The 22,919-nt window shown below is 44.0% G+C and overlaps 2 protein-coding genes across 3 annotated transcripts in view; one reads left to right on the forward strand and one right to left on the reverse strand.

Annotated features, from left to right (window-relative positions):
- LOC310846864 (uncharacterized protein C1orf21) overlaps positions 1–22,919 on the forward strand; it is a 199,777-nt gene that overhangs the window by 158,783 nt on the left and 18,075 nt on the right. For both annotated transcript variants that reach the window (XM_083744052.1, XM_083744053.1), the window contains exon 4: positions 20,668–20,744. In XM_083744052.1, coding sequence (XP_083600178.1) covers positions 20,668–20,744 — 77 coding nt within the window. The remainder of the gene's footprint in view (positions 1–20,667; positions 20,745–22,919) is intronic.
- LOC310847712 (uncharacterized protein) overlaps positions 1–22,919 on the reverse strand; it is a gene marked incomplete at its 3' end in the record, with an annotated part of 137,242 nt that overhangs the window by 37,843 nt on the left and 76,480 nt on the right. The gene's annotated exons all lie outside the window — the stretch shown is intronic.

A 22,919-nucleotide genomic window follows, 5' to 3' on the forward strand; every position in this document is an offset into this window, starting at 1 on the left:
TCAGCGCTGCAAACGCAGCCCTTACGAATTACTGATCTCTGCAGCCACAGCAAGTGCTGTGATTCTCTGGCGGTTTGACTTCACTCCCAGAAACGCACTCCATGATCTTTCAAGACAGACGGATGCCAGCACATTTCTTTTTAAATTGTAGGCCTGGAGGCAGGGGTTTTCTTAGTAAGAATGATTTGTAAAGGGTAGGCATAAACAGTGTGACTAAATAAATTAATGCAATAAAGGTGGAAAAAAAAGCCAGATTATCTTTAAACCAAGTTGTATTCTGTAACTGCAGTGGCATCTCCTTTGGATAATGGGTATACAGAATAGAATTTAGATAAATTGAGTTAAAAGCTTTAATCTAAAATAGAATCGTTCTTGAATGACTGGTCTGGTGCTTAACAGAAAATTGATTGATTTTCTTGCATCCATTTAGCTGCTAGCGGAGAGATTTGAGAGATCAAAACCCTCATAAGGAAGCAACTATTAAAACCGCTGCATTCTCCATATTGAACAATCCCTATGAAGAAAACACTTTAGAACCGTGAGCACATTGTTCAGGCAGTTCCCAATAGCAAGAAAGCACATCCCATTATCTGCTTCAGATCTTCCCACAATCACTTTTGCCATTTTGTCGCTGTCATTGTTTTTACACATTTGATGTTTATGCCCTTGGGCAATTAAGGACCCAAGCTTCCCAGAGCATGATGGGATGCATGCTGATGCATAAAATACTGCCAGCTTCTTCTGACTCCTCACCGCCCCTTTCGCGGCTGTTTATGATTTTCCTGAGCAAAAAATGTCTTGGCAGCTTTGCTTTGCTTTTATCTTCTGCTTGGCTATTCAAAGAGATGTTTCCAAAATTGCGTGGTGCGTTTTCTGATTCATGCAGTTTCTGCCTTCTTCCTGGGCACTGTCTGAGTTGAAAGTCATATTCAGCCAGGTTATATGAGGAGATTGATCAGGATCCAAAGAGCCAAAACAGGAGGGTTCATATTGCAAGATGGAGCCAGTAAACATGCTGGCAGTCTGAGTGATAATTCCTTGTGTACTGATCAAAGATGGGAAAGGTTCTGCTATGCATTAAGTGCTACTATAAGTACATTAGCCCATTAAAAAAAAATGATTCTAACATCAGTGTCTGAAGACTGAATTTCCTTCAGGCGTGTATGTTAGGGGAAGAAATCAGAGTTCTTTAAATTGAAATTCAACAACTTTCTGACTAATTTACTGTGGTGAATCAATATTTCTGAACATGCTGTTTGCCAAGGTTTAGTGTATCATAATTGAACTGTACATCTAGGGCAAGTTTTCCGATGTCTGCCCGTGTCCATACGGGCAGCAGCAAGTAAGAGGCAGCACAAGGTCCTTATGGGCAAATTCCCAGAATCAAAACTCTGTAATACTGAGAGGTGAGCCAATAACAACGGCCATTTTTTTTAAAGAGATGAACAACATTGCACCCATCCCCACTGCCCTTGGCAAGTCACTTTTGCCCTCTATGGGGCCAGAAGGGAAAGTATAAGATATTTTAAATTGATATTTGTGATGTTTGGTAATTTGTTATAGGAGGGCAACATCCAAGTCATCAGTCTGTCTTGGAGGTTTTGTTCAAACGGGTTACTAGATTTTTGTGTCAGGCTGGTTTTTGTTTTACGAGGCATTCAGAAGTAATCTAAGTATTATATTTGCCAGTTTGGTCTGGAAGACGGGGTGTGGGGTGGAGAGAAGAGGTCAAATCTAGCATGAAAGGCAAACACACTAATTATTTTCAAATGTGCAAAGAATGAAAAGTCGAAGTGATTCATTAGAAATAAGATGTTAAGTTTTGAGTTCATCAGCTTCCTCCTAAGGGTTTTGAGAAATAACATTTACTCCAAGAATCAGTCTAGCATTTATAGACCTGCAGGTGATGCAGTCTTCAATCTTTGCCCATCCAAATGTGTATATAATTTGCCAGATAAATCATTTGAGTGTGTTGACATTCATAGACCATATAGAGTCTGGTATATTGATGTGATTTAGGGAACGTGATAAATGTTTGTTCAGATTTTCCTTTCTACTTTTTCTGGTTCTCAACTTAAAACATTTGCGCTAATGAATCCATCATGTTCCCATAGCGCCTACATAAAATAGAAACTGTACTTCTGGATCAGAGCAAGGTTCATCTAGTTTAGTCTTTTCTTTCTTTCCAATAGCAGCTAAGCAGATACCTCTTAAAAGAAGCTCACCTTGGTAGCAGCAGCAGCTCCCCTGTTGACTTTCACTCTCCTCTAGTCATCAGAGATGACTCTGGTTCTGAACATTGGGCTTCCATTTAGCTATCATGCTTGACTGTTTGGGTTAAATCTATTCCCCATGAATTTGTAAAATCATTTTTTTTTTAAAGGAACTTGTTGCATCTTATTGTGAATTCCGCTTACTGTTCACAGAGTGGTTAGATGCAAAGAAATGGTGGGAGGAATGAGCTGGGAAACAGCCAAGGGAAGAAGGCTCAGAGCCCCGGAAGTAGTGATGGGATGACAATGACTGGTCACAGGGAGAAGAAGAGGGAGAAGACTGGGAAGAGGAGGTGTTGGAAGCTGAAGGGGCAACAGCTTAGTGAGCTGGGAGAGTCTGTGGCAGAAAGAAGTCCAGAATCAGAGGCAGACGCTGAAGCGGGAGAGGCGGGTGAGGGAGGCCAAGAGGTGGAGAGGAGTCCGGCTGGTGAAGAGTCATGGGTGTCCCCCTTCCGCTCCCTGCCTGTCTCCCAGAGCCAGAGGAGGCATGAAAAGGGCAGAGGAGAGATTGGCTGTGCAGAGATGCAGTCTCTGATTGCTTGGGGGAAACCGTGGAGAGGAGGGGACTTAGGCAGCTGTGAAGAGGGGAGGACCTTCAGTCTCAGTAGCCGTCTCTACCAGGGATGTTAGGCCTGACACTCCAACACGTCTGTGCAGATCGTGTTTTTGCTAATAGAGAGTTAACTCCAATTTGCACGGGGAAGTGTGGCTTCAGTGGCTGGCTCCTCCTCCTGTTGCAGAGGGGAAGGAGGGGGGAACAGTCCCCAGCCAGTGGCAGCAGCAGCAGCAGGAGGAAGAGGAGGCTGGTCGTGATGTGGCCAGTGGTTTCTGCTGCTGCTGCAGCAGCAGCATAAGGGAAAGGGACGTAGCTGGAGGGAATGCCCAGGGCAGTGATTCCATATGCAGAGGGTGGGCTCCTGTAGGTGGGAAGCTCTCAAATACAGTAAAAGAGAAATAGGTGCTGCCCATTTTAATTAGGCTTGGGGGGGGGGGTTGTTCAAAGAGCCGTGGGGAGTGGGGCTCAGATGTGAACTGCTTCATTTTCTCCAAATTGCGTGAGAGCTGGGAAGAGGAGGGAGCCTTTGTATACTTGGCCACTATCTGATCAGTGCAGCTGGTGCCTGGTAAAACCAAAGAAAACAAGATTTGGAATGGATAGCATGAAATGTGAATATGCCTATGATTGTAGTTCAGATATTCATAGGTGTGCTATAACTCCTAATACTAGAGAGCTAAGGCTTTTGAGAGTTAGTAGCCCAACTGCTGCAGAAGTCCCAGTTCTCCCTGTTTTGCAAAGGGTCTCCCTGTTGCCACCCCAGGCCATTATCTCTATTTTGTCTTTTACAGATGCTGAGGGTGCAAATACATTATTGTATTTTAATATTTTGTTGGAAGCCACCCAGAGTGGCTGGGGAAACCCAGACAGATGGGCGGGGTATAAATAAATTATTATTATTATTATTATTATTATTATTATTATTATTATTATTATTATTATTAAAATGATCATAGGGCATATGACAGGAACAGTTTGTGGGCAGAAAAGCCTTTAAGAAAGAGACCTGTGAAAGAGAAAATTATTTTATTTATAGATTGCCTTTAACACCTTTACAATATAGTTACATAGACAAAACAATGTGCTGCAGAGGATGCGGGCGGCAGTTGGTGCAACGTTCCACATGTGGTGGCCAAGAGAACTTGTGCAGCCATTCTGGGAAAGAGCATTTATGGAAATAAGCAGTATTACATATCAGCATGTACAATGTAATCCAAATCTGGGTTTGTTAACAATATTTAAAGAAGATCTGCTCCAATACAGCATAAGGAGCTTGCCACTTTTCTCCTGGTGCCCCCACAGAACTGGACACATCACACGTTGGCAACAGAAGGTATAGTGGGGGTTGCCATACGCCTGGAAATTGCTGAATGTCCAGGGAAATCCAGACGTATGTTGGAAGTGTACATTTTAGCTCAAAAACTTTATTTATTTATTTTGCAAAATCTCAAATAAGGTCAACAACTGTTGTGTCCAGATTTTCACTTTTTGAAATATGGCAACCCTAATGTTTAGACAATTGCCTTATCTATATTTATTTATTTCATTTATTAAATTTGTATCCTGCCCTTTATCAATCTCAGGGTGGTTCACAGCATAAAAATACAAAATAAAATACTAAAAACAAGAACAAAACAACCCTTCAAAAAATGCCTGCTTTGATCTGTACAAGTGATACTCAAGATCCATTGTGATATTAAACATTCTTCTGTTGTTCTTTGTTTGCTTGCTTGTTTTAAGCCCATTGTTTTGGAAAGTTTTTCAATGCCCCAGCTGCAGATCAGGCTGTTGCTCATTAAGTGAATGCAATACAGTGGTACCTCGGGTTAAGTACTTAATTCGTTCTGGAGGTCCGTTCTTAACCTGAAGCACCACTTTAGCTAATGGGGCCTCCTGCTGCTGCCACCGCGCCACCGGAGCACAATTTCTGTTCTCATCCTGAAGCAAAGTTCTTAACCTGAAGCTATTTCTGGGTTAGTGGAGTCTGTAACCTGAGGTACCACTGTGTGTGGCAGGCAGGAGAGCCTTCTGCACTGTAATGAACTTTGGTGTGACAATAAGTGTTACAAATTTATAGGTGCCTTTTTCATCTGTGAAATACTTGGAGGGGCGCTAAAGAAGCCGTAGAGTTGTCTGTGAAGCGCTTGCTTGAGATTTGCTGAGGTGGCAGCTTGCCATATGAAAGCTGTAAATAACAAACAAGGTATTAAATGTAAACTGCAATTCTGAAAGTGAAGGGAAGGCTTTATGGGACAACCTGTTAATTGGAAAATGCACCAGGTTAATTTGAGGGGGCCTCGCCTGGTAGGCCAAGGGCAGGACTCTTGCCTCAGCATTTTACATATTGCCTGCTGCGAAGTCTAGGACATTTGGTTGAACCTGCTTTTTCCTGTGTGTATTTCTGGTGTGGCTAGAAGTTTAAAGCTGCAGTCTTAAGTATGTTCAAATGTAACTCTCAGGAAATCAACCTAGGACCTCCTGCCAGGAGCAAAACCACAATATGAACTCCTAACAGGGGTGTGTTGCAACTCTTCCTACAGCCCCCCCCCCCATCTCCATTAGGTCATGCTTTGGGAGGGTTTGGGGCAGATGCATGAAGGTAGCATGTTCGCATCTAGAGGTACCATTGTACTTGTACACTCGCAACTTACATGGGGGTTACATTCTGGGGATCATGCCTAAAGCCAAAATTGCATATTGTCAAAACACAATGGGTTCAATGGCGGGTGGCATAAAGCTGAGTTAAATGCGCGTAAGTTGTGGAGCCTGGTGTATACGCATGTCCTCCTTAAGCTCATCCTTGCAATGGTTGTAGACAGTGTTGAAATAGGAAATGCATCTCCATCTCTGCTTTGTGACCCCAGAAATAGCCCCAGTTGCCAGATTGTGCTATTCCAGAAAGTTGCCACCAACCTATTAACAGCTCTGGACTGCCGTCAGTGCCAGCCATAGCTGATGAACAATATGAACAATTATAACGTAAAACTTCCTGCAACTAAGAGGCTGGATTCATTACTGTTTTGGAATTCATTGAAGAGACCACTGGGAGAAAATGTGCTAATGAAGTGCAAAGTGTTGTGGAACACACATTGTGCACTCCCTGCTCTGGGAAATTCCCTGTGGGACCCCGCTATCTCTTGACTTTCCCCCACTGAAGATAAAATGATTCTTCAAGGACACAAATGATCGGCCTCTCGTCATCATCTGTTATTCTCCCAAAGGATCTGATAAATATTAAGTAGCTTTAAAGATTAATTTGGAAGATGGGGTTTGAGTAATGCTTTGCAATCTGCAAATAACAACAGATATTCCCATTCTTCTTAAAATAGGGATTTTCTGACTTCTTGACTCAGAAGTGCTTCTATTTTTGTTATGTTTTCCCTTTCAGGCATTTTGATATTTTAGGTTCATAAAAGACGCACAAGGCCTCAGGCTCACAAACATTACCAATCTGTTTCCTGTTTTTGAAATCTGAAAGCGGTTCTTTGTTTTGCTTGTAATGGAAACCCTGGTCTAGCAAAAGTGGAAAGGGGAGTTGGGGGAATTGTTTGTTTCTCCAGTATATAGAATGCAACCATAAACCATATTTTAAAGTGCTTTTTGTGTTTTGCAGGGCTGAGATGCTCCAGGCAATAGCTGAGCAACATCTAGTAAAATGAACGGGCCAGCCTCCATTATTGCCTGAAGTGCCTCAATTACGAGGTATTGTGTTTTTTTTATATAAAAAAAGCACCTCACGCCAGTGGCAGATCATGAAATGTATTTTCTAGGAGCCCAGGGCAAAATGTGCATCAATAATGGAGCAGTGCCAGAATCTATTGACTCATGTCACGGTTGTGTTTGTACAGGCGTCTACGTGACACTGTCCAAACTGTAAAATAATCATTACTTAACACAATTGTGTTGAAAGGGTGCTTGGACTCCTTATTGGTGTGCCATGCTTTTCCAGTGGCTTTGTCTGTGTTGATCGAAGGACATTTGAATATTTTAATTGTGGCCCTGGGTATGTTCGCATGTATCTATGTGCCTGCCAATTTGGGGGACTGTGCAGTTCCGGCATTAGATTGTAGTGAATAACATGATAACCTGAGTTTATTCTCCCACCACCCAATGCCTCTAAATACCACTTTGTTGTAAGTTTACAGCATAATCGATGGTCTCCAGCTGTTTTGTGCTGCTGGTGATTGTAGGAAATGAAGGATGTGGCCCCGCATAACATGAATATGTTTCTGGCAGGCTGACAACTTAATTACTAGAACAAAATAATTGCCTGCGTAAACACTAAGAGAAGGAAGTGTGAATGGAATCTAATAAGACCAGAAATCTATATTTAGATCATCCTGTTGTCACTAGTTTTTATGTAATGCGAAAGCTGTAAAGAAAATGACTTAGGGTCTGTTAGGAGTTTCTCTGATAACATTTTTTTTCGTTTGTGATTGAAGGGTCAGAGATTGGCGAAAGAGCAGGTGCTTTGTGTTTAGGCTCTTATCTCCGGCATTTCCAGTAAAAAGAATTTGGGGAAGCAGGTCTAGGAAAGATCTGTGCTTGAGAGTTAGGGAGAACTGCTGCCACTCAATGGAGAACAGCACTCTGCAAGATGAGCTAATGATCTGAGCTGCTATAAGACAAATTTATATGTTCTTTGCATTGATCAATGCTGGTTAATGTGAGGGGAGCAAATTTTCTACACGAAACAGTGGCTGTATTTTCAGAGTCAACAAAATTCCCTGGTGTAATGTGTGAAGAGTACCATCACAACAATACTGTTGTAGCTGTTGGAATATTTATAAGTTACACTTAAGGGGCAGATGGGGCTTGTCAACCTGGAAAGGGAGATGGAACACTCTGATCCTAAACCTCTGCTACTTTGGGGGATGTATCTGGGAGAAGAAAAGACTAAGAGAGTAAACCCTACACAAATCCAGAGTGGAGTCCCTAAGACAGTTGGATGGCACCTTGTACGCCTCCTTCCGGCAACTCCTGCAGCTCAGCTGGTGCCACTGAGAGGGGAGTCTTTTCGACTGGGCAACCCAGGACCTTCATACACACTGCCCAGGCTTGCAGCCCAGGGAGGTCAGTTTGATGCTGCTAACACAGCACTTTCACTTCACCCCCAGAAGCATGCTCCATTGCCTCTCAGGACAGACAGATGTCAACAACAACACTTGATAGACCATCACTCTTCTCGCAAGACAGTTGCAGTCACAATAGGTCTAATACTATAGCTGCCATCCAAGATTGTCAGTATGGTTGGTTGCTGGATTCCAGCTTCCATCATCTCTATCCAGCATAGCCAGGGATCAGGAATTATGGGCATTGCAGAGTCACACAAAAGCTGGGACTCTGTAGGAAATAGCTGTGCTTTCTTGGGAGTGAGAGCCTTGAATACCATACAGAGAATCCTAGGATTCCTTTGCACGTCAAGGAATTCCTACAATTAACACAAAACCTCTCCATGCATAATACCAAATGTTAGAGTCTTACTCTCAGGTCGCTCACTGCATGCATTTGGAAGACATAGCAGTTGGCAGCTTTCCCGGATGCCTTCAAGCAGCAGATAACCCTCATGTAGGACCATTGAATGTGGTGATCTATAGTGAAGTTCCTGCATAAAGACCTTTCTTGTGGGAAATCAGTGATGAGAGCAAGGTTTGGTTTATACTATAGCAAAGATACTTATGTCTGGGCTGGCCCATTATGTGTGAGCTGATCGCAAAGAAGGAACAAAAGACAGCATCTCATGGCCTGAAATCCTCCAAAGTAACTCTAGGGAGAGAATTATTTTAAATGGAGTTCCTAAGCTTCTTTGAAATTGGTTTGTAGTGAAAACAGTGACAGGCACTTCATTATTGTGATGCTAGTGATTGCTACCCTACTAATGGCACCTGGTTGCACAGTTGCTGCTGCCTGTTAATACCCTGAAATTCCTGTAGAGTAAAGCTTACCCTAGTGCACTGAAAAGATAATTAACCCATGTAGCAAATATAATCACTTTGGCTTTGATGTCGGATTGAGCCTATACACTAATAATCTTCAAATAACTGAGGCGCATGTGTGGTAAAGTGATCAGAAATTATCGTAGGAACTATTTATTTCATCAAACAGGCAAATGGAATATCTAAATACTAAGCTCAGAATTCTATCTTCTCTGGAACAGCATGTATCAGAACTTAACTAAGTCTCTTTAAGCTGCACTGTAACATGTTTAAAGCGAAAAATCATCCTTGTGGGAGGTGGTGGTAGTTGCTATGAAGGATCTTGAGTCATCCACTGGAGCTGATTGGCAGTGCATTCAAGGCAAGTGAAAGAAAGTACTTGGCGCAATGCATAATTAGCTATGGAATTCACTGCCAAGATAGGTTGGTGGTTTCAAAATCCACTGAAGAATTAAACAAATTCAAGACGTATCGGTTAGCCTGTGGTGGGATGAAGCAAAAAATATGCACTTCTTTTCATGAACATTTTCAGCAATGTCAAAAGGCACCGGCAGTTTTTCAAGAATTGTTTTGAAAGTGTTTTGCAGGAAGCATTGCCGTCACTCCCAAATGACTTCATTTACCCATCATGATGTATGAAAGACAACTAAATCCGACTGGCTGCGTGGTGTTGTGTCGTCAGCTCGTTCACTATGTGATCACTGTGTTGGGATCACCATGGTGGCAGCTAGAAAGCACTGGTGTTGCTTTCGTTGATCTTTGTGCTTAACAATGTCACATGGAAAATCTAATTTGTACATGTAGCTCTATGATACATTCTTTTTTACTCTATGATCCCCAATGTGTCTACAACTGCTGAAGTCAGAGGGGGAAAGGACTTAAATTCAAGGGGGTAGGTTATTAGCAAATTAAGATAGCGCAGAAGGAGCAGCAGAGAGGGAAAATGATGACAGACGGATTTTTATTTTTAAAAAGGAGAATGTGCTCATGAGGATTTTTAGGGAAATATATCTATCCAGAATCTTTACTTTCAACCTGAATACAGTGGTACCTCAGGTTACATACGCTTCAGGTTACAGACTCCGCTAACCCAGAAATAGTGCTTCAGGATGAGAACAGAAATCATGCTCCGGTGGCACGGCAGCAGCAGGAGGCCCCATTAGCTAAAGTGGTGCTTCAGGTTAAGAACAGTTTCAGGTTAAGAACGGACCTCTGGAACGAATTAAGTACTTAACGTGAGGTACCACTGTATTGCAATATGAGAACATTTGGTGCAGTTCTAAGGAAAGGCTATTAGAGGTAATATATCTCTAATTGTGTGATGCTGGAAAGAAGCAGGGACCCATAACTTTTATGCATTGTTTGTGATGTTTTAGTGGCATTTGACTGGTAACTGTTGGAAGCAGAATTCTGGACTAGATGAACATTGCTCCAAATCTACAAGGAAACACGCGTTCTTAAGAGGCCATAATTCATCTCTAGGGAACTTTTCTAGAACTTTTCTCCTCCCTAAAAAGTCAGCAAAGCTGCTGCTGTTTGTTTTCATTGTTCTGAGAATAAAAGTTACATTGAGAACATACTATCTTCCGCGTACTGTGTTACCTTTTATGGCTGTGCCTGCATCCCTTGCCATGTTTGCTAGGAATTTGGTGCCCTAGAATGCACTGCATCTTGTTTCTGAGTAAACCTGGTTAGGATTGGAAAACTAATGGCTACAATCACACATAACACTAAAATATACCACTACGTGTTTGAATAGCAGTGAGTCTCAGACTCAAGCACTCCTCCCACTTCATCCACTGTGACCACAAGGAGGAGATCGGGTACTTTCTTTTCTAAACGGTGGTTAGTTATCCTAGTCCCTAAATCCCTAAATCAGAGATTGCTAAACTCAAGCCGGGGCGGGGGGGGGGGGCAAATATAGCCTCCAGGCCTCTATTCAAGCCCTTGGAATTCGATTCCAGTCCTTAACTCCCTCTGCTCTGCACCCACTCAGGTGCCTTTGCCTGGCTGGAATGCGTCCTTCGGCGGTGATGATGCCTCTTGCTTTCCTGGGTGGATATGTCTCTTGATCTGCTTAGGAATTGGTGTGGCTGCAATCTAGCCTGATATAGTAAGGTCAAAGTTGCATCCTTTGTTCCACTCATTACCTGTCTCGTCCCCCCAGAACAGTGGCTCTCCAAGGGTGGGGTGCCATTCTGGTGTGCCAGGAAGATTCAAAGAAACAGTTGAAATTACAGTACAGTACGTACTGCAACCAGAAAAAGTATGCACGCCTCTCTTCAACAGCATTGGCTATCCTTCTACAGTTCCCCACAACATATTGTTGTGAACAGGGATTTTCAATATGGAAGATCAGAAAAGGGAAGGCTTTGATGGGATTATGAGATTATCTGGCAAAAGCAAGTTCACACCTTTCACTGAGTTTGTACACATGCTTAAGGTGCATACGTAAGAGGCCCGTTTATAATTATATTTTGGGAATCATTTACGTTCTTCTTGAACTGTGTTGTTTTGTGTTTTCTGGATGTGCTATGATCATATTATAAGGTAGTTGTGTTCTGTGCTATAAATCAAGCTCTGCTGTATCAAGAGTAGTTCCCAGGACTGATTTATGATTTGTAAAGCCAGCAAAATATGAAGCAAGATGGTATCTAGAGTGTCTGTTTTAACCGCTGGTTATATTTTGATTTAATTTGTTTACTTTTTTAAATTCTAGCTTTGTATTGACCATTTTAATGTCTGTTGTATGTAAACCATGTAGAGGTTCTTTTACAATTAAGTGGCACACAAATTCTGTTAAATAAAGTGAGCTTGAGAGCAGAAATTCAAAAGGCATCATATCACAGTTAAACAGAAATGACTTTATTGTAGAGAAGGTCAGAGATCACACAGCATATACCAAAAGAAGTTGTAGCAAATCTGTCTAGAATACATAAAAATATAAAAATGCAACATTATGTGGGCAAATGCATTTCAGCGTTGCCTGGTAAATGCAGGATTTTGGGCAGGTCCCCCAAACAATGAGATTGTTCAGAGAGTCTTTTGTTTTCTAGCCTTTTCAAAATAGAATCAGCTGGATTCCAGGCAACCCCCTCCCATTTTTACCTGAGTATCAAGAATAGACCTCCAACTTGGTGGAATTTAATTTGCCTGGAGGCTTGAATGCCACCTTTCCTCCGAGGGGAAATGTCCCTCCTGGCCAAAGGTGCCCCCTCCCCTGACAGTGCAAGCCAGTGGGTAGCCAGCAAGTCCTCAGAAAGGCAACAACAACCATTTATTTCTTGAGCTGCTGCCCATCTGACCGGGTTACCCCAGCCACTCTGGGCAGCTTCCAATGAAAGGAAATGGTTGTGAAGACCTCGCTGTAGGAAAGGAGAACACAGGAATGATATCATTTGCCAGAGTTCCAGTGGAATCTGTGTAGCAACCGGGGTTTTATTTTCAGCCGGAACTCAATTCTAGCACCTCTCAGGTGGGTGCCATTGCCGTTATAAGAGAACAAGGCACCTCTTTTATTTTTTTATAGAAAAATAGCACTGGTAGCAACCATCAGTACATAGATGCTGACAAGAGCTCACAATGAACTTTTTTGTAAATAAATGCTATTTGTTTTACAATTTCAACTTCAACAAAATATCCAACATAAAAAATAAAAAGTGAAATAAAAGTAAAGAGAAGCAAAGAAAAAGACAGAAGAGAAGAAAAAGAAAGGAAAAGAAAGAAAATATCTTTTCAGAGATTCTCTTAACCTCCAGACTTCCCTCCATTTCCTTTCCTGGTTCATTTAATATATACATTTTCTGCATAATTTACTTAAACCTCTTTTTTCTTATCCTTATTGTTTTATCCCAATTACATGCCATCACATTTTACTGTTTTAATTCAAATTTCCTTCCATAAAGTTTTTAGAGACCCATATCACGTCTGTTCTTGCGCTACTTTCATATACCGTATTTTTCGCTCTATAGGACACACTTTTTCCCTTCTAAAAAGTAAGGGAAAATGTGTGTGCGTCTTATGGAGCGAATGCAGGCTGCACGGCTAAGCCCAAAGCCAGAACAGGGAGATGGAGCGCTGCGCAGCTTGGGGTTAGCTGCGCAAAACCTCTGCAGGGCAGTGGGGTGAAGACACCCCGCTGCCCTGCGGAGGCTTCAAAGGCTGTCCCCGAAGCCAGAACAGCGAGAGGCTATCGCAGAAGCCAGATCCCTCTTGCTGTTCTGGCTTCTGGGGTTCAAATTTTTTTTCTTCTTGTTTCCTCCCCCCCAAACTAGGTGCGTCTTATCATCCGGTGCATCCTATAGAGCGAAAAATACGGCATGTGAGAAAAATGTATATTCCCTATCCAAAATATTTGATCTCCAAGCATCAATTAAATTTAATTTTCCACCAAATTCAAAAATGTTATTGGGAGTCTCCCTTTCTTTGTATCTGTTTTCCTAATTGTTCTGTCCATTTCTAAGGATACTACCCCATTCAAATCCCCCATTAATATCATTTTTTGGTCTGCATATTCTAAGAGGTCTGTCTCTTTTTATAAAATTCTGCTTTCTTTTCATTAGGGGCATAGATCCCAGTTATTAACACTTTTTCACTTTCCGAGATGATCTGTACTGCTCTCACTCTTCCTTGTTTGTCTTTAAATAATTGTTTGGGCTCGAGTTTTGAATTAATATGCAGCAAAACTCCTCTTTTCTTCTTTTTATCCACAGTTATAAATTCCATTCCAATCTTTTTATTAATCAGGACTCTCGTGGTTTTTTGCCACGTGTGTCTCCTGCAAACAAATTATATCTGCTTTTTGTTTTAAAATTACATGTTCAATAAATTGCCAGCCCATGGGACAGATGTGGCCCTTGGGATTTCCCCATCTGGCCCCATGTCTCATTCCAGCCCCTTCCTTTGCATGGATATTAGTCTTGAAAATACCCCCCCCCCCGGGAGTCAAGGGAAGGCTGTTTTTCTAATCTAATTGTGGCTGGGGGGAGCACTTTCAAGGGTGTCACAGCTGGGTAGGGAAGCATTAACTTTTTCCTCCCCAACTGCAAAATCTGTGAAGATCATCCCTGCATCTCCCTACTTCAGATAGGCTTCGTAAAAGGTAAACTGGGAAGTAAGTCAAAGTCTCTGAAGTTATGTTTATCAAACTTAAAAGTCAGGCCAACAAAGGTCACAGTTGTCACTGAAGTCCAGCATCAGTGAAAAGAGTTGAATAAATTCAACAATTTGTCTTTTTATTTTTATTTTTGGAATGTAAGCATTATGCTCTTCCTCTCCCCACCCCCCAATTTGTATGATAGAGCTATCAAGAGTGAGATTACATTGTCATGGTTTTTAATCTGTTTTGTTTTATCGCTAAGCATTTTAATTTTAACCATTGCAGAAATCTCTTATACCACAAGACTTGAAATCTTGAAAGTCAGCAGCCCTGGGAATAGCTCTTGGTTGCGTTTTCCAAATCACTAATAACATTTTAAGCAGAGTATAAATACCATTTTGGACCAGAAGCCAGATAGAACAAGGGTAGCCTTGTGGGTTTTGTGGACTCCAATTCCATCAGCCCCAACCACAATGGCCTGTGATAGGAGTTGTAGTCCTTATGTCTGGAGAGCACCACTGTGGCTACTGCTGAGAGAGCATTTGTAATTAATCTGCCCTTAATTTGTTGATACTTAAGAATAATACTTTCTGGGGGTGAGAAATCTGGGATTTCTGTGAATAGACATTTTAAATAAACAGTGTGACCTGCCAAGTTAAAAAAGAGTGGCCTAAGTCTGAATTGGGCTCAGTTTTATTTGTGCTGTTAAATTCCTTCTGCCTATTAATCTTGCTGAGCAACAGATGGCAAATAAATGAGAAGGTTGGCTGTCTTCAGCGAGAGGGAGGCAGACAGACTGCCCCCCCACAGACCATTTGACTGCCAAATCAACCTGCTTCCAGGGGCTCAGTTACCGGTGGATAAGCTGTATGCCATGTCCGACCGGGAGATGCAGGAGTTGCGGCAGTTTATTGACAAGAACCTGAAGAGGGGTTTCATAAGGGAATCCAAGGCAGTGGGGGGCAGTCCCGTGTTCTTTGTGGAGAAAAATGAGACTAATCAGCCTAGATTAGTTGTGGATTACAGGGCCATAAACCTGGTGTCAGAACCTGTGACTTTCCCAGTGCCCAGGATCGACGATATTTTGACACGTGTGAGGCGGGGAAAGATTTTTACCAAGCTGGACCTCAGGGGAGCATATAATCTGATTAGGATGAGGGAGGGGGACGAATGGAAAACGACCATGTTCACCTCCCTGGGGGCTTTTGAGTACTTAGTTATGCCATTTGGATTACAATCGGGGTCCGCCTGCTTTCAAGCCTTCATGCACCATGTGTTGGGGCCCGTGCTGTACAAGAATTGTGTAGCCTTTTTGGATGACGTCTTGATCTATTCGGACAATGAAACGCAACACGTCAGAGATGTCAAGGAGGTGCTACAGAGATTGAAGAAGCATCAGTTGTGGGTCAAACTGGAAAAATGCCAATTCCACGCCAGGGAGTTGTCTTAGTAGCAAAAAAAAGTTCACATGGACAGAGGATGTACAGCAATCCTTTGAAAAGCTGAAGAAGGTGTTCGCCTCGGAGGAGCAGCTCCTGCACGTGGATCCGGAGAAGCCCATGAGACTGGAGATGGACGCGTCCGACCGTGCGGTTGGGGTGGTACTTTTGCAGCCCGGGGCCAAGCAGAACTGGAGGCTGTGTGCCTTTTTCTCTAGGAAGCTGAGCAAGTTGGAGCAAAACTACACGGTGTATGACCGAGAATTGCTTGCGATCTATGTGGCATTTCGGCAATGGAGACATCTGTTGATAGGGGCGCAGCACAAAATCCAGGTCCAAACAGACCACAAGAACTTGGAATACTGGCGGACCGCACGAGTGCTCAACCAGAGACAGATCAGATGGTCCCAGGAGTTCGCCCAGTTCTTCGAGATTTGATACGTGCCGGGAGAGGAAAACGTAAGGGCAGATGCTCTCTCCAGGAAACCAGAGTACATGGAAGGGGAGGGGCCACCAGAGACCAGGCACGTGTTCCCCGAGGACCGGTGGGTGTGGGGGGGAATGTTGGTTGGGAAACGAGAACTGGCAGGGCTCACCAGAGACGATGAGTTTGCTCAGGCCAAGATCAGGGAACTCAGGGACGGAAAGGAAAACAATGGAGGGTTTGAGGAAAAGGAAGGGCCACTGTACTATAAGGGAGCGCTGTATGTACCAGGGGAGACTTTGAGGGGGAAGGTGCTTAGGCAACTCCACGACAACCCAACAGCTGGGCACTTTGGACAGCACAAGACCATGCTACTTGTCACCAGGCAGTTCTGGTGGCCAAAGGTGAGGGAAGACGTACGAGAAAATGTACAAGGGTGCGACCGATGCCAGAGAGGTAAGGGGGAAAGGGCGGCCCCCGCAGGGTTACTGGAACCCCTACCTACACCAGGAAAGCCCCGGGAGGTGGTGTCCATTGATTTTATGACAGATCTGCCCAAGTCTAGGGAGAAGACAGCGGTCATGGTAGTAGTCGATCTACTGACGAAAATGTGCTATTTCATAGCTTGCTCACATGCAGCAACGGCAGAGGAGACAGCCAGGCCGTTTGTGGATCACATTTTTAGACTACATAGGGCTCCCTTGAGGGTTATCTCGGATCGCGGGAAACAATTTACCTCCCGGTTCTGGAGGAAGCTCATGAGCTTGCTACAGGTCGAGGTGAGCTTCTCAACGGCGAGGCACCCAGAGACCAACGGACAAGCAGAAAGAGCGAACGGTATACTCCAGCAATACCTACGCTGCTATGTCAGCGAGAGACAGAACGACTGGGTAGAGAAATTAGCTTTGGCTGAATTTGCGTACAATAATGCTGAACACGTGTCCACGGGAATGAGCCCTTTCATGGCCAATTACGGGTGTCACCCCAGGGCCTTCCTGGGGAGGGGGGAGGAAGGATGGAGTGTACCCGTGGCTGAGCAATTTGTGGATGAAATGGAGGCCTTGCACCAGCAACTCAAGATGAACTTGGAGCGCGCCAAGGAAGTTTACAAGAGGCAGGCGGACAGGCACCGTCGGGAGGGGGAGGCCATACGGGTGGGAGACTGGGTGTGGTTGTCATCCCAAGGGTTACCCCTAAAGGGAGAGTGCAAGAAGTTGCAGCTGAGGCGGCTGGGACCTTTTGAGGTAATACAGCAGGTAAACCCAGTGGCATTTAAACTCAAGTTGCCTGACAGCATGAAGATACATCCGGTGTTCCATAGGTCCCTACTTTCACCTTACAGGGAGGGGCGGGAATTCCCGGGACGGGAGGGAGGGGTTACCACCCACCCATGGGTAGAGGAGAGGGAACACTGTAACCAGGCCACGGAAATACTCAATTCAAGGTGGCGAGGTCGCCAGGTAGAGTACTTGGTAGCCTGGGAGGGAGAACCTAGGTCGGAAAACACGTGGGTCCCCGCTGAATCAATCAGTGACGGGTATATGGTGGAAGAATTCCACAGTTTGTTCCCAAATAAGCCAAAACCACTAGCTAGATTCTGGGAGGAAGAATTTGGACCCACAGACGACGAAGGGGACTTTGTGGGTTTTCCTGCCTCCAAAGAGGAGGGAGAGGAGGTGTCCGAGGGAGAGGAATCAGATTGGGAGGTTCAAACAGCGGGAAGAGATCCGAGCGGATGGGAGGCTGGTTTTGAATCCTCAGGAGATGATGACAGCTCCATCAGGGGGTTCCCTGCATCGTCAGCCGAGGAGAGAGAGGAGGTGGTATCGGAAAATCGTGCCGGGGGTGGGGAGGGTCCTGGGGAGGAGGTGGATGTCAGGGAACTGCCATCAGGGCCGGAGGGAGAGAGCGGGCTCCGGAGGGGTCCCAGAGAGCGTCCCGGGATGGGGAGAGGCAGCCCATCTTCTGGGGAAGAGAATCAGCGTAGCACTAGTGGAGAAGGGGGGCAGATGGGGGAATCGGCGAGGCGGTCCCATGACTCCTTGCCAGGGACCAGTGGGGAGAGTAAGGGTCCTCCGCTGCCCACACCCTCCTTGCGCAGAATGCTTCCGCCCAGGGAGAGTAGAAGGGGACTAGGCGTCAAAGAGCTTCTTTGCTGGAAGAAGTTCAAGAAACGCCCACTGACGGATTCTGCCAGTGATTGAGACAGTCACGGGAGAGTGGCTGTCCGGACAGAAAAGGTTCACTCAGGCAACCCAGCCAGGTGTTGCACCGGTTTACGCACGAGCAACCCCTAGAACCATTACACCAGGATCTGAAACAAGGAGTAAACCATGGTTTCAAATCCTGTCTTAAACGGAAACCACAGTTGGCTCTTAACTGTGGCTCCAGTTACTTGCTGTTACAGCCAGCGAAGGAGATTCACGATCCAGAAAGTAGCATGCTGACTCTCAATTGTGTAACCATACAATCAAATGCAAATTTACATCAAATTTTCTATTACCCTTATAGGGCTGGGTGATATATCAATATATTATCCAAAATTGGTTTGAAGTCCATATTGTGATAATCATTTTCATAATTTTTTACCTGGCAATATCTCACGAATCCTGATGTGTGTGTGTGTGTGTACGCACGCAAAAATCATATTGTGGGGAAAAACATGAAGCCAGCCAATGCCTCTGCATAGCTCCATCCTTATTTTAGATATTGTGATATATCAGTATATCACAATGTTTAGCTGGTGATAGATCACAATGTTGAAAACCATTTATAGTCCAGCCCTAACCATGTATTTTTTTCTAGCATTTGTAAGCCAGCTTGAGAACGGTGGGAAGTTAATTTCAAATCATTGTTATAGTAAGTTTTTAAAAAAAAAACACATGATCAGTCTGTGACAATAGTACCATATGCCTACATGTGTCTGGATGCTGACTTTGTTCCTCTGGCTTTCCCCGTTCCCCATGTAGCTTCTTCCCCCTAGTTCTAATCTCAGTAGCACTCTCTGCTCCCCTCCCTTCTCCTCCCTCCCTTCAGTCTGACAGCAGTCTCTGTTTTCCATGCATGCAGGCAAATAATATATCTTGAAATAGCTATGACAAGGCAAGATTAAAAGTTGTCCCATGGGATCGAGAGAACTCAGCAGATGGGCTGTGCTCTTTATTCTGAGGCTCTATATTGTACTACCAAAGAATGGGTGGAAAGGTCTGGCAAGACTGATAGCTTTGAGCAAAAGCCAGGTCATAGAATATTGCTTATCTGAATCTTAGCCTCTTATTTTCAGCCTGTAATTTTGCATCCCTAGAAGGTGTCAGGCACCAGCAAGAATCTGATAGTGACAGCTGTTGTTGCAAAATCATCCATTAGCTGCACTGAGCTTCTAAATTCACAAATTCAAAAGCTCTTCTTCTTTTTAAGTGAAAAGCACAAAGCTCTTAAGTGGTCTGAACAGATGAGAGGATGGCCTAGTTATCGTTGAGGTGGCAAATCTATGTCGGGACTTTAGCAAGCAGGCTGCAGATAGGGGCTGGCAAAAGCTGAATGTCCATCCATGCAAAAACAGTTCCTAGCACTTTAGAAAATAAAATATCAGAAAGAAGCTTTCTGGTTTCTCCCGGATGCTGATGTTTTTCTGTGTTGGGGTACAGTGATACCTCGGGTTGCATACACTTCAGGTTACATACGCTTCAGGTTACAGACTCCGCTAACCCAGAAATATTACCTCAGGTTAAGAACTTTGCTTCAGGATGAGAACAGAAATTGTGCTCCAGTGGCGAGGCGGCAGCAGCAGGAGGCCCCATTAGCTAAAGTGGTGCTTCAGGTTAAGAACAGTTTCAGGTTAAGAACGGACCTCTGGAACGAATTAAGTACTTAACCTGAGGTGCCACTGTATTCGTTTTCATGAAGAAGCATCCCATCATTCAAGCACCCACATTGCCAGCTGCAGAGTTAAAACTGAGAAACAGATCTGTTGCCTCAGTGAGCACTGGGCCCGTCTGAGGAGGGTCCCGGCTTCATTCTAGAGCAGGTGTGGGGAGCCTTTGGCCCTCTGGATGTTGCTGAACCACAACTCTCATCGCCCCTGGCCAATGGCTGGGCTTGCTTGGGACTAATGGGAGTTGTAGTTCAGAAACCTGTGGAGAGCCAAAGGTTCCCCACCCCTGTTATGGGGTTTGGCCTTTTTGCCACTGCTTCCATGGAAGGTCATTGAGATGCTCCTAAGGCTGTAAAAGACAGTGAGCGAATAATAAACTGCACTGGTCCCTGTTTCCTAGAGAAAATCCTGAGGGTTTGATTACCTCATTTGGAATGTTTTCACTGTGGTATTTGGCTTTTCAGGGTAACCCAAAATGAGTATATGACTGTATCCTAGTGAATCCTATCTTCTCTGTGTTCTAAGAAACGGCCTGTAACACTTACAGCCATTTTATGCCTAAAGTTGCTTTTCCATTGCGACATCCCAAACTTTTCATAGCTCTGAGTCCCTCCACCACTCATATCTCTCTCTCTCTCTCTCTCTCTCTCTCTCTCTCTCTCTCTCTCTTTCGTGTTTTCTCTCTGCTTCCATTATCCACCCACCCGCCTTGTGAGTTCTAGAATATATTCCCTGTGTGTCCATATGTGATCATGTAAGAAAATGAGATTGGCATCTGTTGCAAGACCGGGGGATATAACACTTTTAGGCCCTGTGGAGGAGAGAGAACAATCTTAATGTAACACGTAGAACAGGGTGTTCAAACAATATTTTCGAACAGGGTGTTGATCTATGAGCTGGTTTCTCATAGCTCAGCGTTGTAACATTTGGCCTCTCCACCTGTATTTTTTGCACCACTGTGTTTATTATATGTGGCCTCTTTTATCATTCAGTTGCAATCTGATGGCAAATAACTGTTGCTTATTTTTAACCCTAACAGGTTGGTCTGTCTCTCTTCTCTCTTTCAGGAAAAAAGTGCCACTTCACATGTAAGGCTTAAGCCTAACAAAGAGCTTCCAGGATTAGTACACCAACCTAGAGCAAAGTAAGTCTTACGTTGGGGGTTTTTTCCACTGATGAATTAAAGTGAAATTTCTATTAAACGTTTTACCCAAGGGAGATATTTCTGTCCCCACTTTCCTTTTCCCTCCCCAGAAGAGCTCATGGCTTATCTGATTCCATCTGTCTATTTGACGTGCTGAAACACTGTCTTCCTATTTTATTTCATTCTGGATTGGCTGCTTAATATTTTAAATAGTTGGCTTGTTACTTTATATTAATTTATATTATTATTATTATTATATCTGGGAAAGCTAACATGGTGCCCTCCAGATAGATGTCCTTTGGACTTCAATTTCCATCAGCCTTGCTTACTGGGGTGGATGGGAGTTGGAGCCCATCAACTTCTGGAGGGAACCACATTGACTACTCCAGCTTTGTACTGTGATGAAGGTGTTGCCATTTTAACTATTTTTAAAAAATTAAAAAGCATGACACTGTATTTTGAGAGAGGGGAGAAAACAGCAAATCCAAGCTGGTAGCCTTTGTTTAAGCAGACTTGAAGACCTTGAAGACCAGTGGAATTTGCTGCCAAGGAGTGTGGTGGAGTCTCCTTCTTTGGAGGTCTTTAAGCAGAGGCTTGACAACCATAGGTCAGGAGTGCTCTGATGGTGTTTCCTGCTTGGCAGGGGGTTGGACTCGATGGCCCTTGTGGTCTCTTCCAACTCTATGATTCTATGATTCTATGGATTGTGTGAACTAGCTACTGCACTGGAGTGCTGAGCAGATGGGAAACAAAGCAGAGAATCAGCTCTCAGTTCTGGTTTGTCAATGGCTCAGGCTGTAGTTTGGATTTTGAACTGTGGTTAGTTCAAGCCACACAATATCTAAATCTGAGCTGTAGCATTGGGTCCTGAAATCTGGCTTAAAATATAGTTTCAGGCCCCAGAATCAGAATATCTTGTACAGAGGTTGAAAATCTGTGTTGGTACATCCATAGAACTAGAGGAAAGTTGGATGTCTCCCTAGGGGCTGCCACAGCCAGCCTTTGTACCTAGCAGTAGGCGGCATGGTATCTGCACAAAGACAAGGGAATGCCCATGAGAATTTGGGTAGTCTTGCTTTTCCGCTTTCAGATATAAACGCTGCCAATTAAAAACAGCTTTGTTGCTGAACTCCTGTGACTTGTACCTGAAGCTCTTTGCAGTGGTTTCATACTTGAACACTGAGTTCTCTTCAGGTGCCGTGAGAAATCAAGTTGGGTTGCTGGAATAAGCAGACGGATCTTCTGGCTTTTGGTGAGCAGAACTAGGATGGGAAGTGTGACACACCTTGAGCATCTCATCCCAGCTGTGCTTCTTTGTCTATGTACTTTCTCACTTATGCTACCTACCTTTTGCTTTCTGCCAACTTGCATGGAGGAGAAGGTTTTTTCTTCTGAGCAGAGTAATGGCAGTGGGGAGAATGCCAAAAGAAATGGAGCCAAAGCAGAGCCAGCGAGAAAGAAGAGGGAGATATTTGTATGCTTGAAGGAAACCTGAGGTTAGCAGAAGTAAATGAATACTTAAAAAAAAACAACCACCCTAATGAAACACCCCTTCCACCAACCCCACCACCAAAAAGATCCCCCGCCAGATGAGGGCTGAGCATGTTCTATAGCTATAGCATTTTGAGTGTCAGATAGAAAATAAAAACTGAAACCAGGGGAGGACGGATGGAACAGAGTCTCCTGGCAGAAGGGCAGGCTGGCAGGTCCAGGTGAGCCTTCCTCAACCTGGTGCCTGCCAGATGGTTCAAATTATGCTGCCTGGCGCTGATGGGTATGGACGTCCAAAGCATTTGTGGGGTGCTAGGTTGGGGAATGCTAGTGCAGATACATGGCAACATTGCTGTTTTCACAGTCCACCTGTTCAGATTGTTGTAAAAATGAAATTCCTTACACAATGGGCTGCAGTAGCAATGCTTGTGGGATATTTAGTATTACAAGCGAATCATGTAACTTTTTCAAAAATACATCCCTTGTTAGTAATTACAAGTGCCATCTCCGTAATCATTCTAAAAATAAAACCTTTGTTTTGTGAACAAACAAAACTTAACTGTGTTGGCACCTAGAGAGTTACAGAAGCAAGGCTTGGATTTCAAATGATCTACTATTGTTATTTTGGATGGCATTGTAGAGTAAACAGGCTGTGTCTGTCATGCTCTGCATGTCAAGCAGGTC

The sequence above is a fragment of the Podarcis gaigeae genome (assembly GCF_964106915.1).
Source record: "Podarcis gaigeae genome assembly, chromosome: 6".
Taxonomy (NCBI): Eukaryota; Metazoa; Chordata; class Lepidosauria; order Squamata; family Lacertidae; genus Podarcis; species Podarcis gaigeae.